Source organism: Lutjanus erythropterus, chromosome 4 (genome assembly GCF_056507025.1).
Source record: "Lutjanus erythropterus isolate fLutEry1 chromosome 4, fLutEry1.hap2, whole genome shotgun sequence".
NCBI lineage: Eukaryota > Metazoa > Chordata > Actinopteri > Lutjaniformes > Lutjanidae > Lutjanus > Lutjanus erythropterus.
Window position 1 is genome coordinate 26,576,170 of NC_139320.1, and position 24,631 is coordinate 26,600,800.

At 37.9% G+C, this 24,631-nt stretch overlaps 1 protein-coding gene across 1 annotated transcript; it reads right to left on the reverse strand.

The window, feature by feature from the left end:
• Window positions 1-39: 39 nt before the first annotated feature.
• ddx6 (DEAD (Asp-Glu-Ala-Asp) box helicase 6) lies at window positions 40-17,622 on the reverse strand. The gene is made up of 14 exons (XM_084717434.1): window positions 17,490-17,622; window positions 15,822-16,434; window positions 15,653-15,716; window positions 13,960-14,064; window positions 13,046-13,175; window positions 12,310-12,456; window positions 10,880-10,974; window positions 10,304-10,426; window positions 10,082-10,210; window positions 9,686-9,802; window positions 7,659-7,722; window positions 6,525-6,626; window positions 6,243-6,422; window positions 40-3,269 (listed from the first exon to the last, which is right to left on the reverse strand). The coding sequence occupies exons 2-13, from the start codon at window positions 16,022-16,024 to the stop codon at window positions 6,247-6,249; spliced, it is 1,455 nt and encodes a 484-aa protein (XP_084573560.1). The 5' UTR covers window positions 16,025-16,434; window positions 17,490-17,622; the 3' UTR covers window positions 40-3,269; window positions 6,243-6,246.
• Between the last annotated feature and the right edge of the window lie 7,009 nt (window positions 17,623-24,631).

The window sequence follows — 24,631 nt, forward strand, 5'->3', positions numbered from 1 at the left end:
AAAAACCAAACAAAACAAAAAAACCCTCACAACACACAATAAATTTCAGTGAGCTTTATTTTCAACAAAACTTTCAAATCGTATCCAATAATGTTGATGACATCCTTTAAACTTAAGTCCATTGTAAAATTAGCTCCACTGAAAAATCTGCCAATTAAATAACGACCAATTTTCCATCAAATAAAACAAAAACAAAAAAAGAAAAGATGAACTCAGGCTTTAAATTCTTCACTTAAATTTGGAGACTTTTTAAATAAGTTGTACTCCACATGAACATCTCATTTGAAAACAAAAATTCCAAATTTAAGGGCAACTTTGTCAAACCTTTTTATACCCATGTACCTAAACTTTGGATCTTTAGATCATATCATCTTGTTTCTGTAATGCCCAAAGGCTCCTCCCCATGTTATTTTACTGATGCACCAGTTATGAAAGAAACCCTGACCGGACTCCTCTCACATCCTCCTCGACAGGTTTGCCAAATTGTACACAAAAGCTGTGTTTTATCATAAATTTGTCAGAACTATCGAGGGAGGATGAATGTGTGCATCAGGGCAGCGAGAACACCAATTTACCCACCCCACAATTTTTTTTTTAAAAAAAGACCTTAAAGAATGAGACAATTTAGTTACACAAACTGTCCAATTAAATCACCCAATCTGGGGCAAGATGCTCTTGTCTCAGTCTTTAAGGTTCTCAACATGGCAGCCACTGGCAGTAAAGCAGCATCCCATCAAAGAAAGCAGAACACTAAAACTTTGAAGAGTTGTTGATTTTAGCCTTGGAAGCATTGATTATTGCCAGTGGGCCGACAAGAAACAGACGGCTGCCAAGTGTCTGCACGGTGTGATCCCTGTTCACTCAACTACTGTTTAATTTAATTTCGATTTTTTTTTTTAAACAAAGACACCCATCCCACCCAAACAATGAGCCAAATTAGATGTGCAAGTATTCGGGGGACAACAACAGAGCTGAGAAAACAGGAATCACAGTCCTAACCAATGAGAAATAAAATGGTATTTTTAAACTGATCAGTATTGTTACGCTTCTATCTTTTTAAAAGAGCTTAAATTAAATGTGCAATAATAATAATTCTCATTGATTAGAACAGTCAAGAGAGCATCTCACCTTAACAAAAGGGAACCGCATTTGCAGAAAGGTTTTAGCTGATCAACCAACCAAAACCTTCATGCAAAATATGGTTGTCATGTTGCAAAAAAAAAAGCAAAAAACTGTAACCCAAACCCAAAATATCAAGCCACAAACTCAGCAGTCTGAAGTGCCCAAGTTATTTTTTAAACAATCAGTCCAACTAACATTAAATCTGTAATCCTTCATGCCTATTCCCCCTCCATGCCAATTGTTTTTATGAATGTTTTTCTGCACTACCACACACTCCTCTCTCATCTGGGCATCATGAGCGTACAAAAAGCAGTGCAGTCAGTGTTATTGCATGAACCCATCTCTCTGTGTTTTAAGTGCAGCCCAACCTGCTGCTCAGGTTGTGTGTTTTTTTTAATGAGGCATCTTTTGTTAGCTGTTTTTTAAGTCAAAGCCAGCCAACTTGCAATGCACAGAGAATGAATTCCTGCTACATTTTAGGTCAGATGGTTCATTTTGATGCATTCGGCCGACATTCTTCAACAGGGGGCAAATAAATCCACAGCTTCCTCCTCAACGTTTTGTGAAATAATGTAGTTGTGCTTAAAGAGCACACAGATCAACGTAACAGCTTAATACCTCCCCCAGAAAGCAAATTCTCTGCCAATTCAGCTGCACTGCAGCGAGTAGTACTACTACATGATAGAATATTATTTTCTCTTCCAATGACAACACTCACTGGAGATCTTAGAGAGCATCTCCAGAGTCAGTTTCACAAGTTAAGGCTGGTGACAACAAAGAATTCATTACTCAAATGCATGAGTTTAACAAAGCCATCTGTGTAGACTGCACTTGTTAACACTGGTCGCAGGAGAACACGGGCAACAATTTAAACAATCTCTCAGTTTAAGTGCAGCTTTTTGAGAATTGCACTCGCCAACAAATTTGGAGGGGCTAAAAAGATTATCAGTGATGAACTCTTCCTCCAAAAACATTTCATGCACAAGGTCTTTTAATGTTTTTTTAGATTCTAATAAATTCTGCAATTTCTAAAATTATAAATAAATTCACAGGCCGATATTGCAGATCAAACAAACTGGCAATTAAGGAAAAAGTCTCCAGTGCTAACAAGAGAGAAGGGGGAAAAAAGCTTTTCATTTTGTCAGCCAGCCTTTTGAACTTGTTTAAAACAATCTTAAAATGAAGGTATATACACAAGGTGTCGGGTGCAGCCCACATGTCAGCTGCACGTCTGTCACGTAGAATTAAGTATGGCCATCCATAGGAAAGTGAAACACAGGACATTAAAGAGGAAAAAAAAGCGTTCCCTACAATTAAACTCCACCGAAACAGGAATCCTCATGACTCATGGTGTTGAGAGGCTGCTTTTTCGTTTTTTAGTGTTTTGATGCTGAAGACAGAGGAAAGGGTCTGGGTCTTTTAGAAGCACAAGCTTCTTCATGAACAACTGGGCAGTCTGGCTGTCTCTTGGAGAAAATCCAGCATCTCTGTCCATGGAAAATCCAAGTTTGTCCTCATGGGTCAGCCAGACAGACGGAAGTGCAGCCAAAGCCAGCGAAAAGATACTTCAGACCAGCCTCCCTCTAATTAGCTCCATTCCTTGCAAACGGATGAACCAACCAAAAACAATTATGGATTCACCTACGTGGTCGGACATTAAATTAGTGACAAATTTTCAATTAGGTGAACGTGAGTGTGTGTGGTATGAAGTGAGCGAGATGGCGGATAATGAAGGGTTATTACTTTAGAGAGGAGTTGAACTGCTTGTTAAGGCACTTGATACAAATTGGTTAAAACTTCCAAAATAAAAGGTGGAGGATGGAGGGTGTCGTGTAGCGGTCTGTTGGTGCTGGCTTTGTGTCATTGGTGGATATGAATCGTCACAATGTGCATTGATATATTTTCAACTTGGTCCCATGCTTTCCTCGCGGTGCTTATGTCTTCAGGGTGTGGTGGTGCAGCACAGAGCCCCGGAAAAGGGCAAATGAGTTCTTCCGAAACGCGTCCGTCAAAATACACATTCCTCATGGTGGCAGCCAAAAAAGGAAGACAGACAGAAACTGTACATAAAAAAAGAACTCCAAGACAGGGGGGGGGGGGGTTAGGGGTGAAAAAAAGGTACAAAGGGGAATGGAGGATGGACTGATCTGTAGAGAGAGAAAAAGGGAAATTGAATTAGACCAGATTGTTTTCAACCATGTAACCCAAGCTCTCTCACTCAAGATTTACATCCAAACTGTCATTTCAGAACAGTCCAGGCTACTTTTAAGTGTTCAAATGTTCTGTTACATCACCTCGTAACTTACCAAACCACATTTAAGATTTTACTAAAGACATCTGGGAGTATTTTCATGGCTTAGTATCAGCTAAAGTAAACTGATCAAGCACTGATTCTGTCTTTTCTGTTTTGTCCACCTCAGCATGCTAATTCTACCACGTTTCTAACGTCTAAGTCGGCCTGCAGTGCCAGGATTTCACTCACATATGTGAGGAGTATGAATATGAAATTTAGTTGGACTGATCAGGGTTCAATGTTGAATGTTTTTGCAGACCAACCTGACCGGACAAAAAAGTAAAAATTTATTTGTCTACAAATTGTTTTCTTTATAAGTGGCTAAAAGTTAACTGAGATTTTTATCCTACAGCTGCAACATCTGTAGAATGTTAGAAATTAGTGACAACTGTCGACCCCAGTCTTTTTAAAGTCCAGGTCATGTTTTTAAATGTCTCATTTCATCTTAAACCCGAAGACTGTCAGTTTTATATGATAATAAATGAGGAAAAGTGGGGAATCTTCCTATATGAGAGGCTAAAAACAGCATTTTCTGTCATTTTTGCATGAACAATGACTTTAACCCATGAATGACTATTTAGTATGGTACAGAAAAATCTCCCAGATTTTATTTCTGTTGTTAGAGGTGGAAACAAAATTTACTGTGTTAACTTGTCTTATCTTGTGTGGCTACATATGACAACATGTTTGATTTAGATTTTTCACATGCCTTAATGGTTGACAAAGTAGATTTTCTTTAGAATGCAATAACTATATAATTTATTTGACATGCCAAATAACTAATTTACTTTAGATCAAAGCACATATCATTAAAACTGAAGTTGTTTTTAATACAGTGGTACCACTCATTTGATGCAACTCCTTTTAGTTTTTGATGTACAGCCATTTATGTAATAGTTTATATTTATTTGTGTGTCACATAAGGTTACTCATTTTATAATTTTTCACAAAAACACAAAAGTACAGGTTCCTATGATCCCTTGTGACCAACAACTTAAAGGATGAAGAAACAGTTTAACGGCCTGATACTTTGACTGATCTGAAAAATTTAAATGGATTTGTGCTCAGCTAGTGCTTCAGGTGCTGTAAAGGAAATTATACAATTCCACTGTGGACAGAAATGGGTTTAATGATTAATCACTTAAAATAGCTTGTTTTTTTGACCACAAGTGAGTTTCCAGATTTACTTCATGTGGCCGACAGGAAAGCAGCTAATCCTTAATGTTGAGCCCTGCTGATACAAGTGACTCTTGAGTTCTGACACAGACGTCAGCAGAATATGTGGACTTGTTAAATCCCAGCGCTAACGAATGCTAACCAATCTGTACCTCTCCTCCATCTTTAATTACACAGGGTGTGCATACATACAGTAGCAGCTTCTCTTAAATTGACGCAGACAGTTGTCAGTTTAAAAAAAAAAACATTTGGTTAATATGACATGTGGCTATTTTCTTTTAAACAGTGACAGAAATCAGAAGGCCGTCAGTCACTATAACAAATTAAAACACTGAGGATGAGCCTTCGTAACGAGTGGTTCTGTCAGCTGCAGCAAGGGAGAAGTTCATCTAAAGCCGTATAATAAGCAGCACTTTGTGTTGTCAACAGACCTCCACTGTTGACACGCGCAGTGACCGCAATCAGTGTCTCTTTGTTTCTTTCCATGCCCTTATAAAGCTCTAGGTTTGTCCTGTATATTAAAGGTTACTGTGACAGTTTAGAAAATTAAATCATATAAAAATGGTCTATCATTTTAAAAAATGAAAATTAAAGTCAAGGGTAGAAATAGATTATAACAGAATTTTTATGACTGTCCATTAAAACGATGGAAAAGGAAAAGTCTAATGTAACCTCTGGTTGCAGGTCATATTAGTTTTTGCTAATTAATGCAGAAGTCTGTGAGGTAACAAAGTCAACTTTAACACCACTGTACAGATGTGAGGGGAGAGTATCTGTAGTTCCTCCAACTCCAACAGTCTTCTCTCAAATCTGACTGGTCACACCATTTCTGGGAGTCACATTTTTCTGTTAAATCATTGATGAGATATAAATGAAAGTTGATGCTTTTAAAAGTAAAAATACATTCAGTATTTAGAAGCACTTGGAAAATATGGTAACAAACTCAGCAGCTACACCCATTCTTTCAATGTGTAAATGCATATTTAATGAGCTTTTAGGTAAATTGAGTATTGATTGGACTCCGTATCAACAAATTAAATATTAAAGGACTCTGATCAGGTGCCAACAAACTTGTCCATGACATCTCTAGATACTTTTGATATTGTTCAACAGAAAACTCTTGAAAATGGCATGAAGGATGTCCCTCCTGCAGCTAGTAGAGATTGAGTGTCTGGCTCAAGGACACTTTTAGGTCAGACACCTTCTGTGGTGCCCGAACACAATGTCTCAAGTTGAAAAACTGCAGCCTTGTCGCAGCACAGTGACAACTGCATTAAAGGACACTTTTATAGGTGGTGCACATTTTCTTTCCTGTCTTACAGCCTTTGTTATATTTAAAAATGTGGCCAACCTTTCTGACAGAGGACATTTCCTTGGCACAGCAGGAAAAGCACCATCCAAGTAATGACAGTAATAATGTCTTAATTACATTTGGTGATGCCAGTAAGCTGTACCAATGACCCAGCATGCCCAGTAGCAGAACACTTAATGTAATGCCTGTCATTAATCAATCTAATTATAAAATCTTTTATCCTGGCCTGTGAGTGAAAAAGGTTACACCGACATCAAAAAGACAATGGGAAACAGAAACAGTTAAAATTATCCTGAAAGAGTAAGAACTTGTGTGTTTAGTCGGTCTCTGTGTACTTACTGGCTCATGGCTTGACTTCTTCACCACTCTCGCTGTGGTACTCTGCCACATATAGGCTCTTGTCAATGATGCCAGGGATGGGCTTGATCTCTGTTCCAAGCTGCTCCTCAATCCCTTTCAGGTTGAAGCGGTCATCGTAAGTGATGAGGTTGATGGCTAGACCCAAGTGTCCGAAGCGGCCTGGATATTAAGGACGAGAGAGTTTAAATGATAGTTTCTGACCTAAAATAACATCCTTGAACAAGAGGCTGCACAGTCAAAATCAACATGACCAGCTCTTACCAGATCTACCAATGCGATGAAGGTACGTTTCTCCCAGCTTAGGAAAGTCAAAGTTGATCACAACATTCACAGCTTGAATGTCAATTCCTCTTGTGAAGAGGTCTAAGGGGAAACAAAGCAAGAAATAAAACATCATACTTCTGGACCAAAATGTTAAGTATCTGCAGAATAAGAACTTCAACAGAAGCAGTAGTTTATTATGACCCAGTCACTACAAACTAAAACTAAAAGATGTAAACAATAATAATAGTTCTGTTTGCTGCAACCTTAACAGCAAAAAAACGTGGTCACACCTGTGGAGAAAACCAGTCTAACCAACATGACACCACGGCAGTGTTTGTGCGCATGAGTCATCATAATTGTGAAGAGTGTGTGTCACACTAAGCATTTCGCTTCTTTGAACTCTCACCATGCTCTCACCATCTTACTGCTATCAAAATCATCAATTCCATCAGTGCACTCTGAACCAAACGGTCTGGTGTTCTCCTACAGGCAACGTGAGCTCATTGTGGTTAAACTGTGGTATCCCATTTGGCTTTCATCAGTGTTCTCTGGCTGGTCAGCTAAACTTAACAAAATGCTTCAATTGTTCCGTGTTTAGGCGAGTAATTCCAGTAAAAGGCTATGTGGCAACCACATCTTGTTTACATCTCTATGACAGAGGTTCCCAGTTTTTTCCCCTCAGCCAAGATTTACCACATTTGTCCCTTCCAATTCATATGACCTAGCCAATATTTTTATACTTATGTGAAAGATCATCATAAAAGAAATGTATGAGAAAGATATTAATCACGCTTAAAATATTTGCACCGTTTCAACACAGAGACAAGAAATATTACATCGCTGGCACTTTGTGTTCATAAAACTAGGTCAACTGTAATTTGATTTGATACGCTTTGAAAAGTCTGTGGCAAACAGGGTTGATATTTAAATCATTTAAATTATCAACTCCAACTTCCACAATCTGAGCAGTGTTCATTAATACTCTGCATGGAAAATACCGGCTCAAACTGGGGCAGAGTGAGTCTGGCGGTGTTGTGTAGTTTCTGGTTCCAACAAAACAGCTTTGAGAGAATTTCACAATTCTCTTTGTAAAATGCAGCAGATGTACACACATGTGGCTCTGCCACTTACCAGTGCAGACGAGATTCCTGCAGAGGCCGTTTCTGAAGTCGTGGAACACACGGTTGCGATGCTCCTGGAGAGCACAAGAGAAAAGAGCATTTAGACTCCACATTAATTCCTGTCTACTTCACATATAGACACTACACAGCAGCATGTCATGTAACCCCCATGAGTGCAACAATTTGAATTTTTAGCTGTGGAAAAGCACCACGTTATCAGCATTTAGTTCTATTGTCACCATACTTAATACTACATAAAGTATGAGCTAAGCCATAAAACTAGGCTGTGATGTAAATACTTTATGTATTCAAGACAATCTGTAACAGTAGTTGACAAATCACAAGGCACCTCTGTCCAGTTGCATACGTTTAAAACTGAAGAGTTTCGCTTATTCAAAATATTTCCCGCAGCTGAGAGGTTCAATTAGGAGCATTGCATGGCTCCTTAGTCTGAGCCCTTGGGCAAGAGGACAGCCTTAGGCCTTTACTGCATCATTATTTAATGTTATTAGACAGTATTGTCTGTGTTAGCTAGCTTCTCAAAAATGGACAAAAAATGCAAAAGAAAAAGCCAAATTGGACAGCAGATGACAATGTTAGTCTTTTCAAAGTATATATAAAGCACAAGTACATAAAACAAAGTAAATTTAACTTGACCATAACAAATAAACAAGCAGAAGATGTGGCAAGAAGTAACTAACCAATGTGGCAAATGTGCTGTGAAACAAACCGTAAATTAAGTAATTAAAAATATGAAAATATTACTGTGACCACAAGAAAGGAGATCACAAACCAAACACTGACAGGAGTCAACAGGAAGTGGTGAGTTTAAATAAAAAAATACAGGATTCAGGGGTGGTCTGGGCTGCATGTGACCACATTCCTTCAGCAATGTGAACACACACGTGTCCTGCGCCACATTGAAAGACCTCCTACACAACTGACAGCCTAATTTGTTTCATCTCAAGTTTCATTTGGGCTCTTACCTGCAGCAGATGTTTATGAAAAACCATGTAAACTCAGACTCCATTTTGAGAGAGGGCTGAGTGTGGAGATACTTTATCAAGTTTGTGAAAAGCTGACTCTGACAAATTCGTAATTATCTGGGCCCTCTAGTGACTTTGGCAAATGTTACACGTTACATTAATTTATTGTCTTTGTTTGTGGGAGAACAAACAAACATTGTGTCTGTCTGTCCCAGTGGGCGGTGGATAAAAACATGCGTTTATTTGCATACACAGCGAGGAAATAAAACTGCTATGGTGAATTTTAAATCTGTTGTACCTTTTAATAAATTTGGCATTAAAAGCAATTGCGTTTGTTTCGTTCCCTGTTAAAAATGCATCATGTTGCTGCGAAGAGCAGACAGGGGAGATACTGCGGTGCGCCAGGACTCTCTGTCATTAATGACTTTCCTCACCATCTGTGATGTGAGAACATCAGATTTACACAGTCAGAAAAAGTAGAAGGGCGTTTCGTGCTCATGGTTCAGTTATAAAATCCAAGTGCACCACAGACCATCTCTGCTTTGAGGCTGCTGAGAGCGCAGGTAAAATATGAGGCTCATTGTGGGCTGACAGGAGTTCAGTGTGGCACTAATGCCAGTTGTGAACTTCAGTTGTTCACTTATGATTGGATAGCCGAGGACACATGTTAATATCAAGTCTGAACAGGGCCTTAGCGATCAGAGATTTCCCTTACAATGTCCCCAGGATATCCATAAGGTGCTCATTTTTCTAAAGCATAACTGGATGAAAATGTAAGGGTAGCCTAAGTGGTTTTATGCAACAGGGCACTGGATAACCGGACACCATGTACAGTTTCTCATGGGGAAAACAAACAGTAGCAGCAACACTCCAGAAATAGAGCACTAGTGTGACTGGTAGCAGCACATCAAGTAGAGACACATGGGTGTCTACACAATGCACCACTTTTAAAAGTAAAGTAGTAGTAGCAGCTACTCTGGCACATATTCCATCAACACCAGTGTACTATGATCTTAATGCTGGTATTTGTGAAGCAGTACTTTGAGCTGACCTGTCTCATCTTGGCATGAATGTAGAAACATGAATAACCAAGCTGGGAGATCTTCTTGGCGAGGAGCTCCACTCTCTGAGAGGAGTTACAGAAGATTATAGACTGGTTGATCTGGAGCTGAAAGAGAAGAGCAACAGTAGCAAATCCTGGTGAAATCAGAGCAAATGCCTGGAAACCTCAAAATTCAAACACCGAGTATCCAATAAAAATATTTCTAAATTCCAATACATTAGTGTTAAAATGGCCTCAAAAATATCCTTTAGACACCATCACTGCTCAAAAGTTTGCAATGCATCCATTTGCATTAAAAGCCTGCACTCAAGTTGGCCTTCTACTCTGCTGTTTTCATGACACAGCTGAAGTCAGGATCATCAAGTGCAGACAGGCAACACTTACCCTGGAGAACAAGGTGTTAAGGCAATGGACCTTTTGCCTTTCAGTTACATAAGCATAATACTGAGTCACACCCTTCAGTGTCAGCTCCTCCATCAGGTTGATCTCATAGGGCTTCTGCAAGTGCGCAGTCTGTGAAGTAGGTGAAGAGTTGATAAAGTCAGGGTTGTGTCACAGTTCATGAAGGCGTAATAGGAAATGAATCAAACATGAGTAAAAATGTACCATAAATTTCTGCACGCTGAGAGGGAAGGTTGCAGAATAAAGGAGAATCTGCCTCTGTTTGGCCAGGAAGCCCAGTATCTCTTCCATCATAACCACAAAGTCCTGAGACAGGAGCTTGTCAGCCTGTAGAACAGAGGGACATGGGGGAAGGCACACAGAGAGATCTCAAGTAGCTGTTTAAGTTTTAAGTCACACTTTTTTTTTTTTTAAGGGTCAAACATTAGAATGGGCATCGAGAACCAGTTCCTGACTGGTCAGTTGTGAAATAAGCTTCTGGACAAACAATACTGTTATTGGTATTTATGTTGTTACATAAACAGCCGAGCAAAATGTTCAAAGTGTGGGCTGACTTTACTACAGTAAAACTGACGATTGATGATTTCTGCAAAAAAAAGTAATAAAATCACTTTAATCATTTCAAATCTTCCCTTGACTTCATGTCTTATTTTTGGCACCAAATGCCAACGTCAAGTGGCACCAAAAAGAGTATCAGTATGTATAAACAGTATAGATACTGGTATCAATAAAATCTCAAAGATCCCCATCCTTAGTCAAAGAGAATGAAAGTAAACTCACCTCATCCAGAACAATCATCTGCACTTGATTGACTTTGGCCACTCCTTTCTTGATGAGGTCTAAAATCCTCCCAGGAGTGGCAATTACCACATGTACTGAAAAATAAAATAGTGGTACATAAATATTAAGTATGAAGGATCTGTACAAAAGAATGGCAGTATTAACACTTCACTGAGGATTTAAAAATGGCTCTCCCTGAGGTTTCTTCCATTTTTTCCCCATTAAAAGATATTCTGCGGGGAGTTTTTCCTCTTACTCTTTTGAGGGTCTAAAGGACAGAGGGTGTCACACACTGTTCAGATTGTAAAGTCCACCCTAGGGCAAACTGTGATGTTGGGCTATACAAATAAAGTTGGACTCAACCTCAATAGCTTTTAGTGAAGCATTATCATGTCCATCATAGAGGCAATTTTCAGCCGCCGATGACGGCAGCAGAGAAAACTGCATGCAGCACTTCAGTGGAGAGATTTGGCAGGATTCACTCAGCCACAGAGCATGTGTTCTGACTAGCTGCCAATCATCAACACCTCGTCTGCCAATAATTTAGCAGTTCAACCACCAGCAGAATTTAAAACAACAACAACAACAACAACAACAACAAACTGATGTAATCAGGACTCATTTCCTCCATAGTGACAACAACAGTGTTTGTCAATAATTATGGCTTTGACCAAGAAGAAACGAACAACCACCTCACACCATGGTTTTGTGATGTGGCCATTAAGCTATAAATAGATCGCCCTTGGAGAGAGCAGACTGCCAATAACCCACCAAAGAGGATCGAAACCTTTCATTATCTGAGTTAGATACTGAGATCAGATGGAGACTCTCCAGACTCCACAGTTAATGTATGAGCCAGTCTGACATCCGTCATCTGTCTCTGTTGATTACTGTCTCTCTGCAGATTACAATCATTACAGCTTTATGACTTATGGTGCTAAAAGTGCAATAATGGGACATCATGTGCACTGATCATTGAACATTATGAACAATTAACCATATACACTGGCCTGTACTTGAGATGTAATTTAATACATATATAAATATGCTAAATTCTCATACATACATAGACTTCACGATACGGTGAAAAGAAATCTTAGTGTGATTGTTTTGAAAACTACTGCAATATAATTTTTGATTAGTGAGAAATGATCAGTCTCCATTTTCAAAAAATGTTGCTCCTGCAATTTGGCTTTTGCTCTTTGCTATATCAATAGTATTACTGATTAATTGTGCAGACTTGTAGATCGCAAACATATTTCACCAAAAAGCAACTTAAAATCCTTACTGTTGACTTGTGTATTTTAGGTAATGTGTATATCTCAGACCTTGTATTGCGTATCGATAGGTTTTTAACTTCCACATTTAATTATATTTGCAGTTATTTTCATCTCAACATCAGATGGAAACCATTTGTATAGAATGTTTACCTGTTTCATCAAGTCTCATGATGTCATCACGTAGATTGGTTCCACCTGTGGTTGCCATTACCTTCACTCCACCCATGTGTTTGCTGACCTGGATACATATTTGGCTTACTTGCAGAGCCAGTTCTCTGGTGGGCACTATGACCAAAGCTGGAAAAAACAAACGTGATCCACAAACAGAATTCACACATTTATTAACCTGAACCAGCTTTGTCTTAATTTGGATACCAAAATGAAGCTTTCCAACCTACTAAAAACAATCAAGGTGCAACAATAAGAGTCAGAAATTGACTGGAGAGTCACACAGAATGTTTCAAAAACCTTGATTGGTGTGCTTTTATTTGGATGTTGCACATATTGCCAATAGAACGTCCTTTTTGAGAGGCTGGAAAATTAGTATTTTGGCTTTTTTGCTTGAAAATGTCATTTCTATCTATCAAAACAGTTGCTGTTCATTTTAAGCCTGTTGACAAATCAATTTATAGATCAACAGTTTCAGCTCTAATTACAACAACCAATGACTTGGTGTGATTTAATTACCACAAAAATGGCTTTGAATGATTAGCATTGATAGGTGAATTATTTTTTTCCTCATTCAGTATGTTTTTGTGTGTTTTTTTTTTTTTTGTATTCAGTTCCATTTTCAGTCCCATCCTCTTGTTGAATGTTTTGACTGAATTAAACAAGACTCAAGTGTCACCTTTCTGACTTGACTTAACAGCAGAAAACAAACTCTTACCTTGTATGCAGTCCTTCTTCAGGTCAATGCGTTCAAGTAAGGGAATGAGGTAGGCTCCACTCTTTCCCGTGCCGTTCTTGGCTCTTGCCAAGATATCCCTTCCTGACAGTGCAATGGGAATGCTTTCCTCCTGAGAAAACAGTAACAGATTAATACACAATACTACTTTTTTCCAAAACATGTCAGCCGACACCCATAAAACAAAAGACTGAACAAGATGACATGTTGACCTGATGATGTCACTGGTGGCAAAGTCAAGTGTCACAACAGTGATCATAATCTATCCTCTGGGGACCATGAATGTTTGTACCAAAGTTCATGGCAATCCATTCAACAGTTGTTGATACATTTCAAGAGACCCAAAAATATCAACCACATCAGAGTTCTAGGGGTAAACTCAGGGGATCGAAGTTAGTAGAATATCCATAGTCTGGAAATCATAAATGTCTGTGCACAATTTGGTGCTGATCCATTAAACATATATTTCATGGAGAAAGTGCAAACTCTGACCAGCTGGGAGAACAGTCAGGGGATCAAGTGTAAAGGTTCATTTTCTTATTTGCTGCATCAGTCGAGTCTGACTTGGGACCAAATCAAATTCTAACCCTGTCCAATTTTTTAACCCCTAATCCCCACACTAAGCAGATTTTAGACAAATCCCCACTGTTGGCAGGGAAATAAGAGCCATATGCAAAAAGTGGTAAACTGCTGCATTAAATGATATGAAAAGCTATTTTATTATTAAACAATAAACATAATTGCAAATGTATCAAAAAATGTTGTTAGTGTCAAAGTCAAGGTGCTGGAATGGAACTGATCTGTCAACTGCATAATTATAAAACCATGCACATCCTTCAGATACCTTCTTGTCCTGCTGTTAAAAGGGGTCAAATCTGCGCAGTGTCTGAATGTACCTGGATTGGAGATGGCTTTTCCCAGCCCATCTCAAAGATTCCCATGAGCAGCTCCCTCTTTAGGCAATAATCTTCAAACTCATTGCCTTTAGTTGCAGTCACATCCTGTAATCATCATGAAAATTAGAAATTAGGGTTTGCAAACGGATGGATTATGTCCCACTAACAATGACAGAGCAGAAAACCAAAACACGGACTCAACTGTTAACCAATTTCAGAAATGTAAATTATTTCAGAAATGAAGTTTATTTTCTCCCATCTAATTGACAATTAGTGGCTTTATATCTTTAGATACATAAAAAGAAAACAGAAAGAAAAAAAAATTAAACTAAAATCTGTACATTGCACAGTTGAGTAGCATGTTTCCCTTATTGCTTGGGTAGAATCAACGTTGACTCTAATCACACCACTGCACGTTACAATGAAGATGAAAGGTTTTAATTACCATGTGTTACGATGTGACCATAGTGCAGAATGCTTTGTAGGGCATAACTGCGAATATAGCATTAATCACCTAATAGTTGAAAACGCATGAATATTTCAAATTAAAAGAGCATAAAACAGAGGCTAAATTTTCCTCATTCAACACATTAACAAATTGCATTAGACTAGTATTATCAGGGGACCTCATGTCATTTAGAAATCACTCCCCCACATCTGTGTTATGTGTGGCACATTCACACAGGATCGGTAAAACCTGTACTTTAGTCAAATTTACTGACATTACCCTCCAGATATGATGTCAAGGCTCTGTGTAACTTTAACATTTCAGAAGTGAAGCACCTGTTCTTAAGCAGCCATACTTACGATATAGTTTAGAGTTGTCTTCCCACTTCCTGCATATGTTACAAATAAATGCAATCACACTGTTCAGTTCTGACAACAGAAACAGATTTTAAAAGAAATATTATGACCCAAATCACTGTGATGTCAGTTCACACAGGACTAATATTATCACAAGATCTCTGTGTTTGGCAAAATATGGTAAGTAATTTGCAGTGGAATTTTTAATTCATAAATTAGACATGGCAGGTTCACATGGGATTAAGATCACAGATAACCTCTGTAATTATTACAAGTTAACTGTGACCTGTGTGAGTAGGATTCTTGTTTATGGTAAAATATTGTGAGATAAACTCCTACTCTTTATAAGAATAGCCAATAGTAATAACTTAACAGGACTCACGATGACAAGAAAATAGGGACGCATAAAATGAATGTTTCAGCTAATATCAATAACCAATAATTAGGCCAACTTGCTTCTCATGACTAATACTTAGAATTTCACATTATATTTGAAAGATAAGTTCACTTGACCTGTCTTACCCTGAGCTGTGCATAAACTACAGGTTAAGATCTAGTGAGCAAGGCTGATGAATTGAAATTCTATTGCTCTGACCAAACCAAATCTAAGACTTTTAGAATAACAAAGAACAGTTCTGACTCTTCAAATGTTTCAGTTTTTCTGGTTATGTACACCAAAACAAGTACGCCAATAAAGTTAAGCTTCTATATGGCATTTTGCCTTAGAATTCAAATTAAATGCTTCGGCATAATCTTTCAAATCAGACATCATTACAGCAGATCTTTATCAGCTGATATATACTGATGGTGATACATATAGGCCAATATCAGTGGACGCTTTATTGGCCCTGATATTTAATGTACATTAAAAGCACTATCTTGTACCCACCGAAGTTTTCATCCTCATGTCTTTTGGGGGTAATTTCAAACTTTTTTTCCAGTCATCTCCAGGCCTGTAGAAGGTGATATTCTCATTAAGTAAAAGGCATATCAAATGACAGTTACCAAATACAGAACTCATAAAAAAAATCTTGCATTTCTAGAATCAAATAACTTACTTGATGACAGCGTTGGTAGTTGGGGCTGGCTGGGAATTACCATTGTTGATTGCACCTTTCATCTGGTTAAGTTGCTGTTGTTGAGGGCCGCCTCCTCCTCCACCTCCACCTGGTGCTCCAGCAGGCTTCACTGAGCCCCTAAGCTGTCCGTTCTGGTTGGACAAGCCCAAAATCACTGGGTTCTCTGTCCTAGCGGTACTCATATTTACTTAGCTTGACTTTTCTGTTACAATAGCAATGAAAAGTCTAACAGTCTCTAGATCAAGTGAGTCCGCTGTGCTGGGACCACTCCAAACTTAAGATTGTCCTTCCCTCTCAACTTGTACAATAATAATTATCCAAATATAAACTGTTAAATGTTTTGTCTCAGCAAACTCCTCAACAATATTGCTGATTCTGGAACAGCAAACAAATTCCTCTTTTCAATGTTTTAGAAACTTGTGATCATGGATTTCTTTAGTAAATTGGGGCTTAGATGTATTCTGCCATTATTATCTGGAAAACCATACACCAGGAGGGCTTAAGTAGCTTTCACGAACTGGCTGACTGTTTAGCTAGCCATCTTGTGTAGCATAACTGAGCCACTGCGTCCTTTTTCCAGTTCTCTCCAAACCTGAAACATACATTCACAATGTCAGAAACAACACCCTACCAAAAAACATAACATAACAACTGAATGAAGCTGTGTGGGAAAGGCAATTTGTGCACTAGGAGGATAGGGAGAGCTACGAAGTCCATATTTAGCTGGTTAACTAGCTTAGCTGACAGTGGGCAGCTGGCCTAACGTCAAAAGTTAGCCGACATAGCGGTGGTTAACGCTAGTTAACCCTTGCTAACAATGTGGAAACAGCGTTGATACACAGAAAGTCAAGCCCATCATTAAATAATATGAACAGTTACCCACGATTGTGCCTTCTACGAAGATAAGCGGATAAATATCTGAATACCTCACTGATCGGGAGCATTTTCTCTCCATTTAGTCAAACCAACGTTAACTACAAGGGAACCAGGCTAAGTTACCCTTCTGCTAGGGTCGTGTGTAGAAGGGAACCCCAGACCCACAGAAAACCTCGCGAGAGTGATTTTAACCACAACTACCATTTTTTTTCTAACCTTTTCCTAAGCGTTTTTGTCCTTAACCCAAGCCAAATTTTAACCAGAGTTTTGCCACATTATAAAACACAATTACTTTGTACGAGGTGCACAATTTGGAAACGGCGCCTAGAAATCTCGCGAAAGCTGCGCGAGTCCAGGGTTCCCTTCTGAACGCGTCCTTCTGCTAGCCACCGACATCTGGCTAACTAGCGCATGAAGCTTTAACCGCTAGCGTCATGCTAATTTTGTACTGTTTCATAGTAAGTGTTAGGATAGCGGATTCAACGCCTTTTAATCCAACCAGTTTTATAATCCCAGTGCAAATAACACATGACATCATATCCAAATGTTAATTTAAATACAAAGCTAGACACACACAATCAAGGATTAGCTATTAGCCAGCGTTCGCTCCGCCGGAGCGGCTGTCGTGCTACGTCTGCTAGCAAGCTACCAAACTGGCTAGCGATGGCGAAATAACTGTTAACGATAATTAGAAACGCCACCACAAAATGCTGGAATATCTGCTTAAAAAGCATTCATAAGTAGAAACAGTTTAGACGTACGTACATTTACCTTGAAAACCTTAAATATCCGGTTCCCTATGCGGTGTTTATGAGGTGTACTCTGTAATTTTTAGCTGACTACGAAAGAGTCTTGTCAACCAACCGTTCAAGATGGCTTCCACTCGTATTTGAACCCGCCCCCCATCCAACTAATCAGCTGGTTTCATTTCAAATCAAGGATTTACCTTCAGGGTGTCCTGTCAAAATGAAATTGTCAGACTATTTTACGATAATTCTTATCCATTTCACTACATATTCTTTGCTGATGTATCGTGTACTTTCAGTGCTTTCTTTGACTTAAATATAATCATCCACTTTCAGACGGTTTCACATAGATGTTTTAGACTACACTTTAGCACTTTAGTGCTAGACTAGTCTTAATTTTTCTCATAGATTAGTCAATTGCAAATTAGACCTACATTTCACAAAAATAAAGACTCACTAACTGTAAGAAAAAAAAGGTCCCTTTCCCACAGGTTGACTCAGGCTTAAAGGGATAGTTCACACAAAAATGAAAATTCAGACATTATCTACTCACCCTCATACCAGTTGAAGGTCAGGTTTAGTTTTTATTTATCCACAAAACACTGCTGTAGTTTCACAGGAAAACTGCATTGCAGAATTTCCCAAACAATGTGAGGGAATGGAACAACAGAAAAAAAACAAAAAACAAAAACATAAAATGCCTCCATACTGCTCACTCTGTGTAATCCAAGTCTCCTAAAGCCCCAGCATGCCCTGCCATGACTAAAATAATAAACCCTACCTTTAATCGGCATGAGGGTGAGTACATAATGACTGAATTTATTTTTTTCGAGTGAATTATACCTTACAGACCCATGTTACCATGGTAACAGTCAGTCTGATCAGTAGCACCCAACAACAAAAAAAGAGGAAAACATGGCTCATAATTTCTAGTTTGCTAACATTGTTATGGAGAGAGCAATGTTTACTTTGCATCTTGTTCCATATTTTTATATCTTAAATTTTTTTTATATATATATATTTCATGCTCCTCTCAACAATGGGATGTTTACTGCCACTGCATCCACTCCATATCAGATTTTGTTGTTGTTGTATTGTTACACTTTTCACAAAACTTTTCAGGTAAAATGTCCTTGTACCTGTTGAATTCCCCCAAAAGACACATATTTTTTTCTGCAGGGTAAACAGAGCTGAGAGGTTGGATGCGGTCACTTGGTTGGCCATTTTTTTTATAATACTGAAAAAGGTGTTTATTTACCCAGAATTCATTGTGCCATAGTCCTCCTGTAGATAGTCAAGAACTTAATGGCTGTGTGCAACAGATGAATTTAGATGTCTATCTGAGGTCTGGCTGTCTATTATATCTAAACCAAAGTCAAAGTCTGTCTTTGTGAAGCCCACAGCTGAGTAAACATACTGTATAACACAAAAACATAATTTTGACTTGATGTCATTGTTTCCAACACCCAGTACCCACACAGTGGTGACGTGATCACGTCTGCCCTGCTTCAAACCAGTGTGCTTCCACATCAACATCGCTTATACTGTGCAAGTTCTCTATTTCTTTTTCTGCTCAAATTAGAGCTTAGAAAAGTGAAGAAGTGAGGGTGATAAAACAGTGATACTCAACCAGTCAGGACAGTGAAAGTCTAAACTTGTATGTCATGTTTGGGAAAAACAAACAGCACCATCTTCAGTCTTTATATGAGAAATCTGTGTTCAGGGAGGCACAGAACTAAATATTAAATAGAGACAATTAATAGTATATGACTACAGGTATTTATTATCTGTATTAGTTGCACTTTGTTTTTTTATTTTAAACTATTGTCTTGGTCATTACTTTTATTATTTCATGGAAGCTGTCCCAAGCTCAACATATGAACTGAAGCATGTCTTCAATGTACACCTGACCTGATCTGTGTTTATATGTTTGTAGGATGTTGTGGGATGCAGCAGCTTTGAGTCCAAAACAAGTATACAAGTGTATCTTACCTTGCAGTCCACAGTCCAAAGTTATATGCTGGCTGACCTGCCAACCATTTTCTAATTCACAATGAAAATGAACTGGTTTACACTGGGATTTTACTTGTTTGTTTATACCAGTTAGTAATAATTAAATAATTAAATAATGTCCCTTGGCTGTTGTATAGGAAGTTCCATATTATCCTACACACACTAAAATATCTTAATTATGTGGTTCATTCTGTCCCTGGCAGAAGCAGTGTGTTTATGGTTTATGAATCATTCCAACAATTGAGTGACTGGAAGAGGTTATAGTTTAATGCTGTATAAACTATTTTAAATGTAACCAAATCATTTAAAGCTAACATGCAGTTGCATCTATTAAGCGCAGTAAAATATGCATTGCTGGGCTTTTGCAGAGGCTTTTGCCGACTCCTTTATTGGCAGGAGGGGAGCTCAGAGTGTATATTTCAATTTTTTTGCGATTAAAAAATGGCAACTGCTGGGAAATCATGTGGTGGCGTTTCAGGGATGCTCCCATCATGCCAAAACTGAACTAGTACAAAAGGTGAGGAATAAAGGTAAGGTGTCATATAAACTGAAAGGAAGTGAGGGCGGCAGTAAGAATAGCAATAAATAAATAAATAAAGCATTGTCATATAGCTAGATAAAAGGTTAAAATATCATGCTAACTAGCAAAGAAAAAACCACTACACTGTTAGGCAACAAACTAAAAAGTTAACAAATGTTTACATTGTTTGCCAACTAGTTAACAACTAAAAATAAACTGCACTGTGAGGTATTTAGCTAAAATGTTAACATATCATTGTTTGCTCCCTGGCTAGGAAAAAAAAAGCATATTGTTCAGTAGCCAGCTAAAAAGTTAACAAAACATTACAGTTTGTTTCTTAAAAAACATAATTCAATGAGTTTATTGATATCAGTACATTCATTCTACTCACCATTTCAAGTTAAAAGAGCTCATGTCTATGAGTTCTTTAATCAACTTAAACAAATAAAACTTGTATATTTACATGAGAAAGGATTAGCTAATTCCTCTGAATATCTGTGATTTTGTACCAAATAAATCTAACCAGTTTTAACAGGTAGCAGCACTTCGGCACAGACAGATGTTTGGGAATGACCTTTATTATAACTCAGGCTGAACAGGAACTTGAGCAGGCTAGGCAACACAGGTAATAGTTTGTAACTCTGACAATGAGTCGCAACGCAGTCTCTGAAGTACGGTGGCCGGGAGGTGCAATCCAGCATTACAAAATGTTAAACACTTTTACAAAGCTTGAGACAAATTTACATTTCAGAAAACAAATTAACAATACACAATATATAAGTGTGTGTATATATGTGTGTATATGTATATATGTATATATATATATATATATATATATATATACATACACATATGTTTGTGTGTGTGTGTGTGTGTGTGTGTGTGTGTGTGTGTGTGTGTGTGTGTGTGTGTTGTTTAATGTAAATATTAGCATTTTAGCCCAATAGCTTCCATTTTATTTTGAAAACCGAAAGTTGGTTCACGCTGTTGCATCCTAGCGCTGACTTTAGGTTCGTTCGAGATGAACTGCGCCTCGCCTGGAGAGTAGACGAGATCAGGCGGCCGCAGCAGGAGGTGGAGACAAAAAGTTGCAATCAAGTCGGACAGTTTTCAACAGACTTAGGAGAGACTAGAGGAAGAGACACGAACATCCTGTTAGATCACCTGTAGGTTACCTGTAGTCTGCAGATCACGCTCATAGCTGAAGAAATAAAGTGCGTTCTTGATCGTTGATGTTAAAATAGAAGAGATCCTCCTTTTGACGCATGTAACATCTGTTCTTTTATCTGCCTTGTAAAGCACTAAGCTGTTCTTTTGATAAGTCATATATATATATATATAACCTTTATTATTATCAGACACTAAATATCTGCCTGCTGACAGATTAAAACTTCTTTGCAGAACAGAAGACGGATATGTCGAGCATTAAATATTACAATTACACAGAAAATTTGTATTTTATACAACACGTGGTGTTTGTTGTCAAAATCAGGAGCCAATCAGAGCCTGTCAGCTTGTCGATCAGGTAACAGCCAGGCGTTTGCAGTCGGTGGAGGGCAGCTGCGGCATCTGGCTCTACAAACTGCGGCCGCCTCGATCTCGTGAGGTTATCGTTGCCCACGTGTGCATGACGTCAGAGCAAGTCGGGATCAAGTCGGACACAAATCTAACCGGCATGCATTGTGCGCTGACCACCGCTGATCGATTCTGCGCAGGCCTGGCTCATCTCGAACGCACCTTATGTCTCGGCGCTTGTAAAAGTGTTTCGCGTCTTGTTAATTTGTTTTCTGAAATGTAAATTTGTTTCGGGATTTGTAAATGTGTTATGGTAATGTAATTTTGTTTTATATATAAAAATGTTTTCCAAAATTTAAATTTGTCTCAAGCTTTGTAAAAGTGTTTCACATTTTATAATGTTGGTTTGCGCCTCCCGGCCACCGTACTGAAGTCCGGGCGTGAAAGACGAACCGAGCCAAAACCGGAAGTGGAGCCTTGAGCCCACGGACCCGAACAGTTCTGTTTAGCTTCAGGCGACGGTGCCAGGAAGGAGCAGATTGGAGATGAGGTGGATGAGGCAGCGGATCTGAAACCAGACAAACAGTCAGACAAGCAAAGGGGAATCAATCCAGAGATGAAAGCTCTGGGGATTAGAGACCGAAGAGGCCTGAATGCTGGGTTGATTGGCTGACGAGCTGCAGCGGTGACACCAGGTGAGCGGAGTAGATTGATCAGGAAGGAGTGGTCGGCAGGTACAGTGAGGCAGAAGTGGGGTGAGCAGAAAACCACTGAGGAGCAGAATGCAGGCTGTGACACCAGTTCAGTCTAGTTTCATTTTGCCTGTGAAAATCGAAAAAACAACTTTGGGTGCAGCTACTCAGACTTGCATTACTGCTCTTGCATGATGACTGGAGGACGCCTGATATGTAAAGCTCCTGTCTGTTTTAACAATGTGTTAACCAACATGCAGCCCGAGGAACAGAAATCAGCAGAGCAGATGTAGAAGAGCGGGTACAAACAGGAAGCAGAGGCACATCTCGTTACAGCAGCATAAGATCTACTGTATAATCAAGTGACCAAGATTGAACCACATGGCTGTAACAATCACAGCAGTTGAGGTAAGACATCCTTAATAAGAGAGAGGTTCATTTCTGCAGAACTAATGTCTCTTACAGGACTTTGTTGTTCTCACATATACAGCAGGTTTATTCTGCTCTAATCTAAATTAAGATGTTTAAATGTGGCATGTTAAAAGCTTTGCTGTCATATAAGCAACAGGCTGTGATTTAATCTGTAGAAAAATGTCCTGTAACTGTTAGTTGGCACCTTCCAGTAGCTGCACTCTGTTTAATATAATTGATGTAACTTTTGAATTTAAGCAGCGTCTGGCATTTTAAATTATTATATTTAAATTAGACATTACTAATAAACTACAGTGGTGTGAATTACTGAACTGTAAAAATGCCCCTACACAGATGTGAGTGGGGTGTTAAAAGCCTGTTTCCGCTTGACTCACTTGGGAAATAAGCGAGGAAGAAATCTGCTGAAATACATCCCACTGTGTGTGTTTGTTATGAAAGCAGAGGGGGTGTTTTCCATCTTTTTGATCACAGGCTTCACATAGCTCACACCGGTGCAGACTTTAAAAATAACATAATATTAGAATTTAACATTAATGCAATACTATCTTGATTCTGATCTGATGATCTACATTATTTGTAATATGAATTTAATGTAGAAAACTTAGTTATCGTATAATCGTATAATGTGTAGCAGTCATTATGAAGTTTAGGCTCAATAATAATATTTAAAATTATGGCAGCAATGTAAATTCTATTTGTTTTACATAGTTTTAAATTTTAAAGTTTTGTTTAATGGAACAGAATTCTCTAATTGTACATTTAAAAAAGGGAAACTACTGTATACATATACATTAAGTATTACAGTATCATGGATGGATTTAAATATCATAAAAATACAACCGTAGTTACTTCTCTGTGTTATGCAAAAATGGACTGTACATACATATATATATATATATATATATATATATATATATATATATATATATATATATATATATGTATATGTATATATATATATATATATATATATATATATATATATATATATATATATATGTATATGTATATATGTGTATGTATGTATATATGTATATGTAAGCAAAAAACGTTATTTCTGTTCCAACTCGTCCTCATTTAAAGTCATAATTCAGGTTTCATTAACTACGAACATTCACCAGAAGATGTGATAATAATGTGGTTGTTGTTTTGGGGGGTTGACTCATAACATTTACTTTTGGCCCATTTGCCCCAAAATATCTCATGGTTATTGTAAAGAGGAAGTGAAATATATTTTGGTATTCAGTGTTTCCTGCTTGCATAAGAAAACTGCAGGGAACAAAAAACAATTTTTAAAGCTTTTCCATCGAAAACAATGATTATTTTTTTGTTTGATTATAAAAGAAAAACTAGACTTTTAGACTATTGTTATTATTAGACTATTAGACTTGGTTACATCATCCAAAAATAATTTAATCTGAGGTTAGTGCTAGTTGGAGTTTAGCAAAACTAGGTTTAAAATGAGTAAATCTATTTGAAATGAAGCAGAGCTGTGTTGAACAATTAAATACCAATCTAAATCTGAGTTTAGAGTTTCAAACTGAAATTAAATAGTTGAATCAACATGCTTCCAAAAATCAAAGAATAAATAACAAAATTTTAAAAAATACTTCTGAGTACTGTTGAAAACCTAGTAAGTGAAAAAACATGGGCAACTGATAACTTAACAAAACATTGTATTGTTTGCTTGCTAGCTAAAAAAACCCCTAACAAAACAGTAGTGAATTGTTTGCCAGCTCCTAAAAAGTTAACAAAACAATATGTTGTTTTCTAGCTAGTTTGAGTTAACAAAATAGTATTTTTTTTTTTTTTTTGCTTGCTTGCTTGCTAAAAAAAACAATGAAACAGTATATTGTTTGCTAGATGGCCGAAAAGTTAACAAAACATATTGTTTGCTAGGTAGCTAAAAAGTTTATAAAAGAGTATATTGTTTGCTAGCTGGTGAAAATTTCAAGAAAATATTACATTGTTTGCTAGCTAGCTAAAAAGTTAATG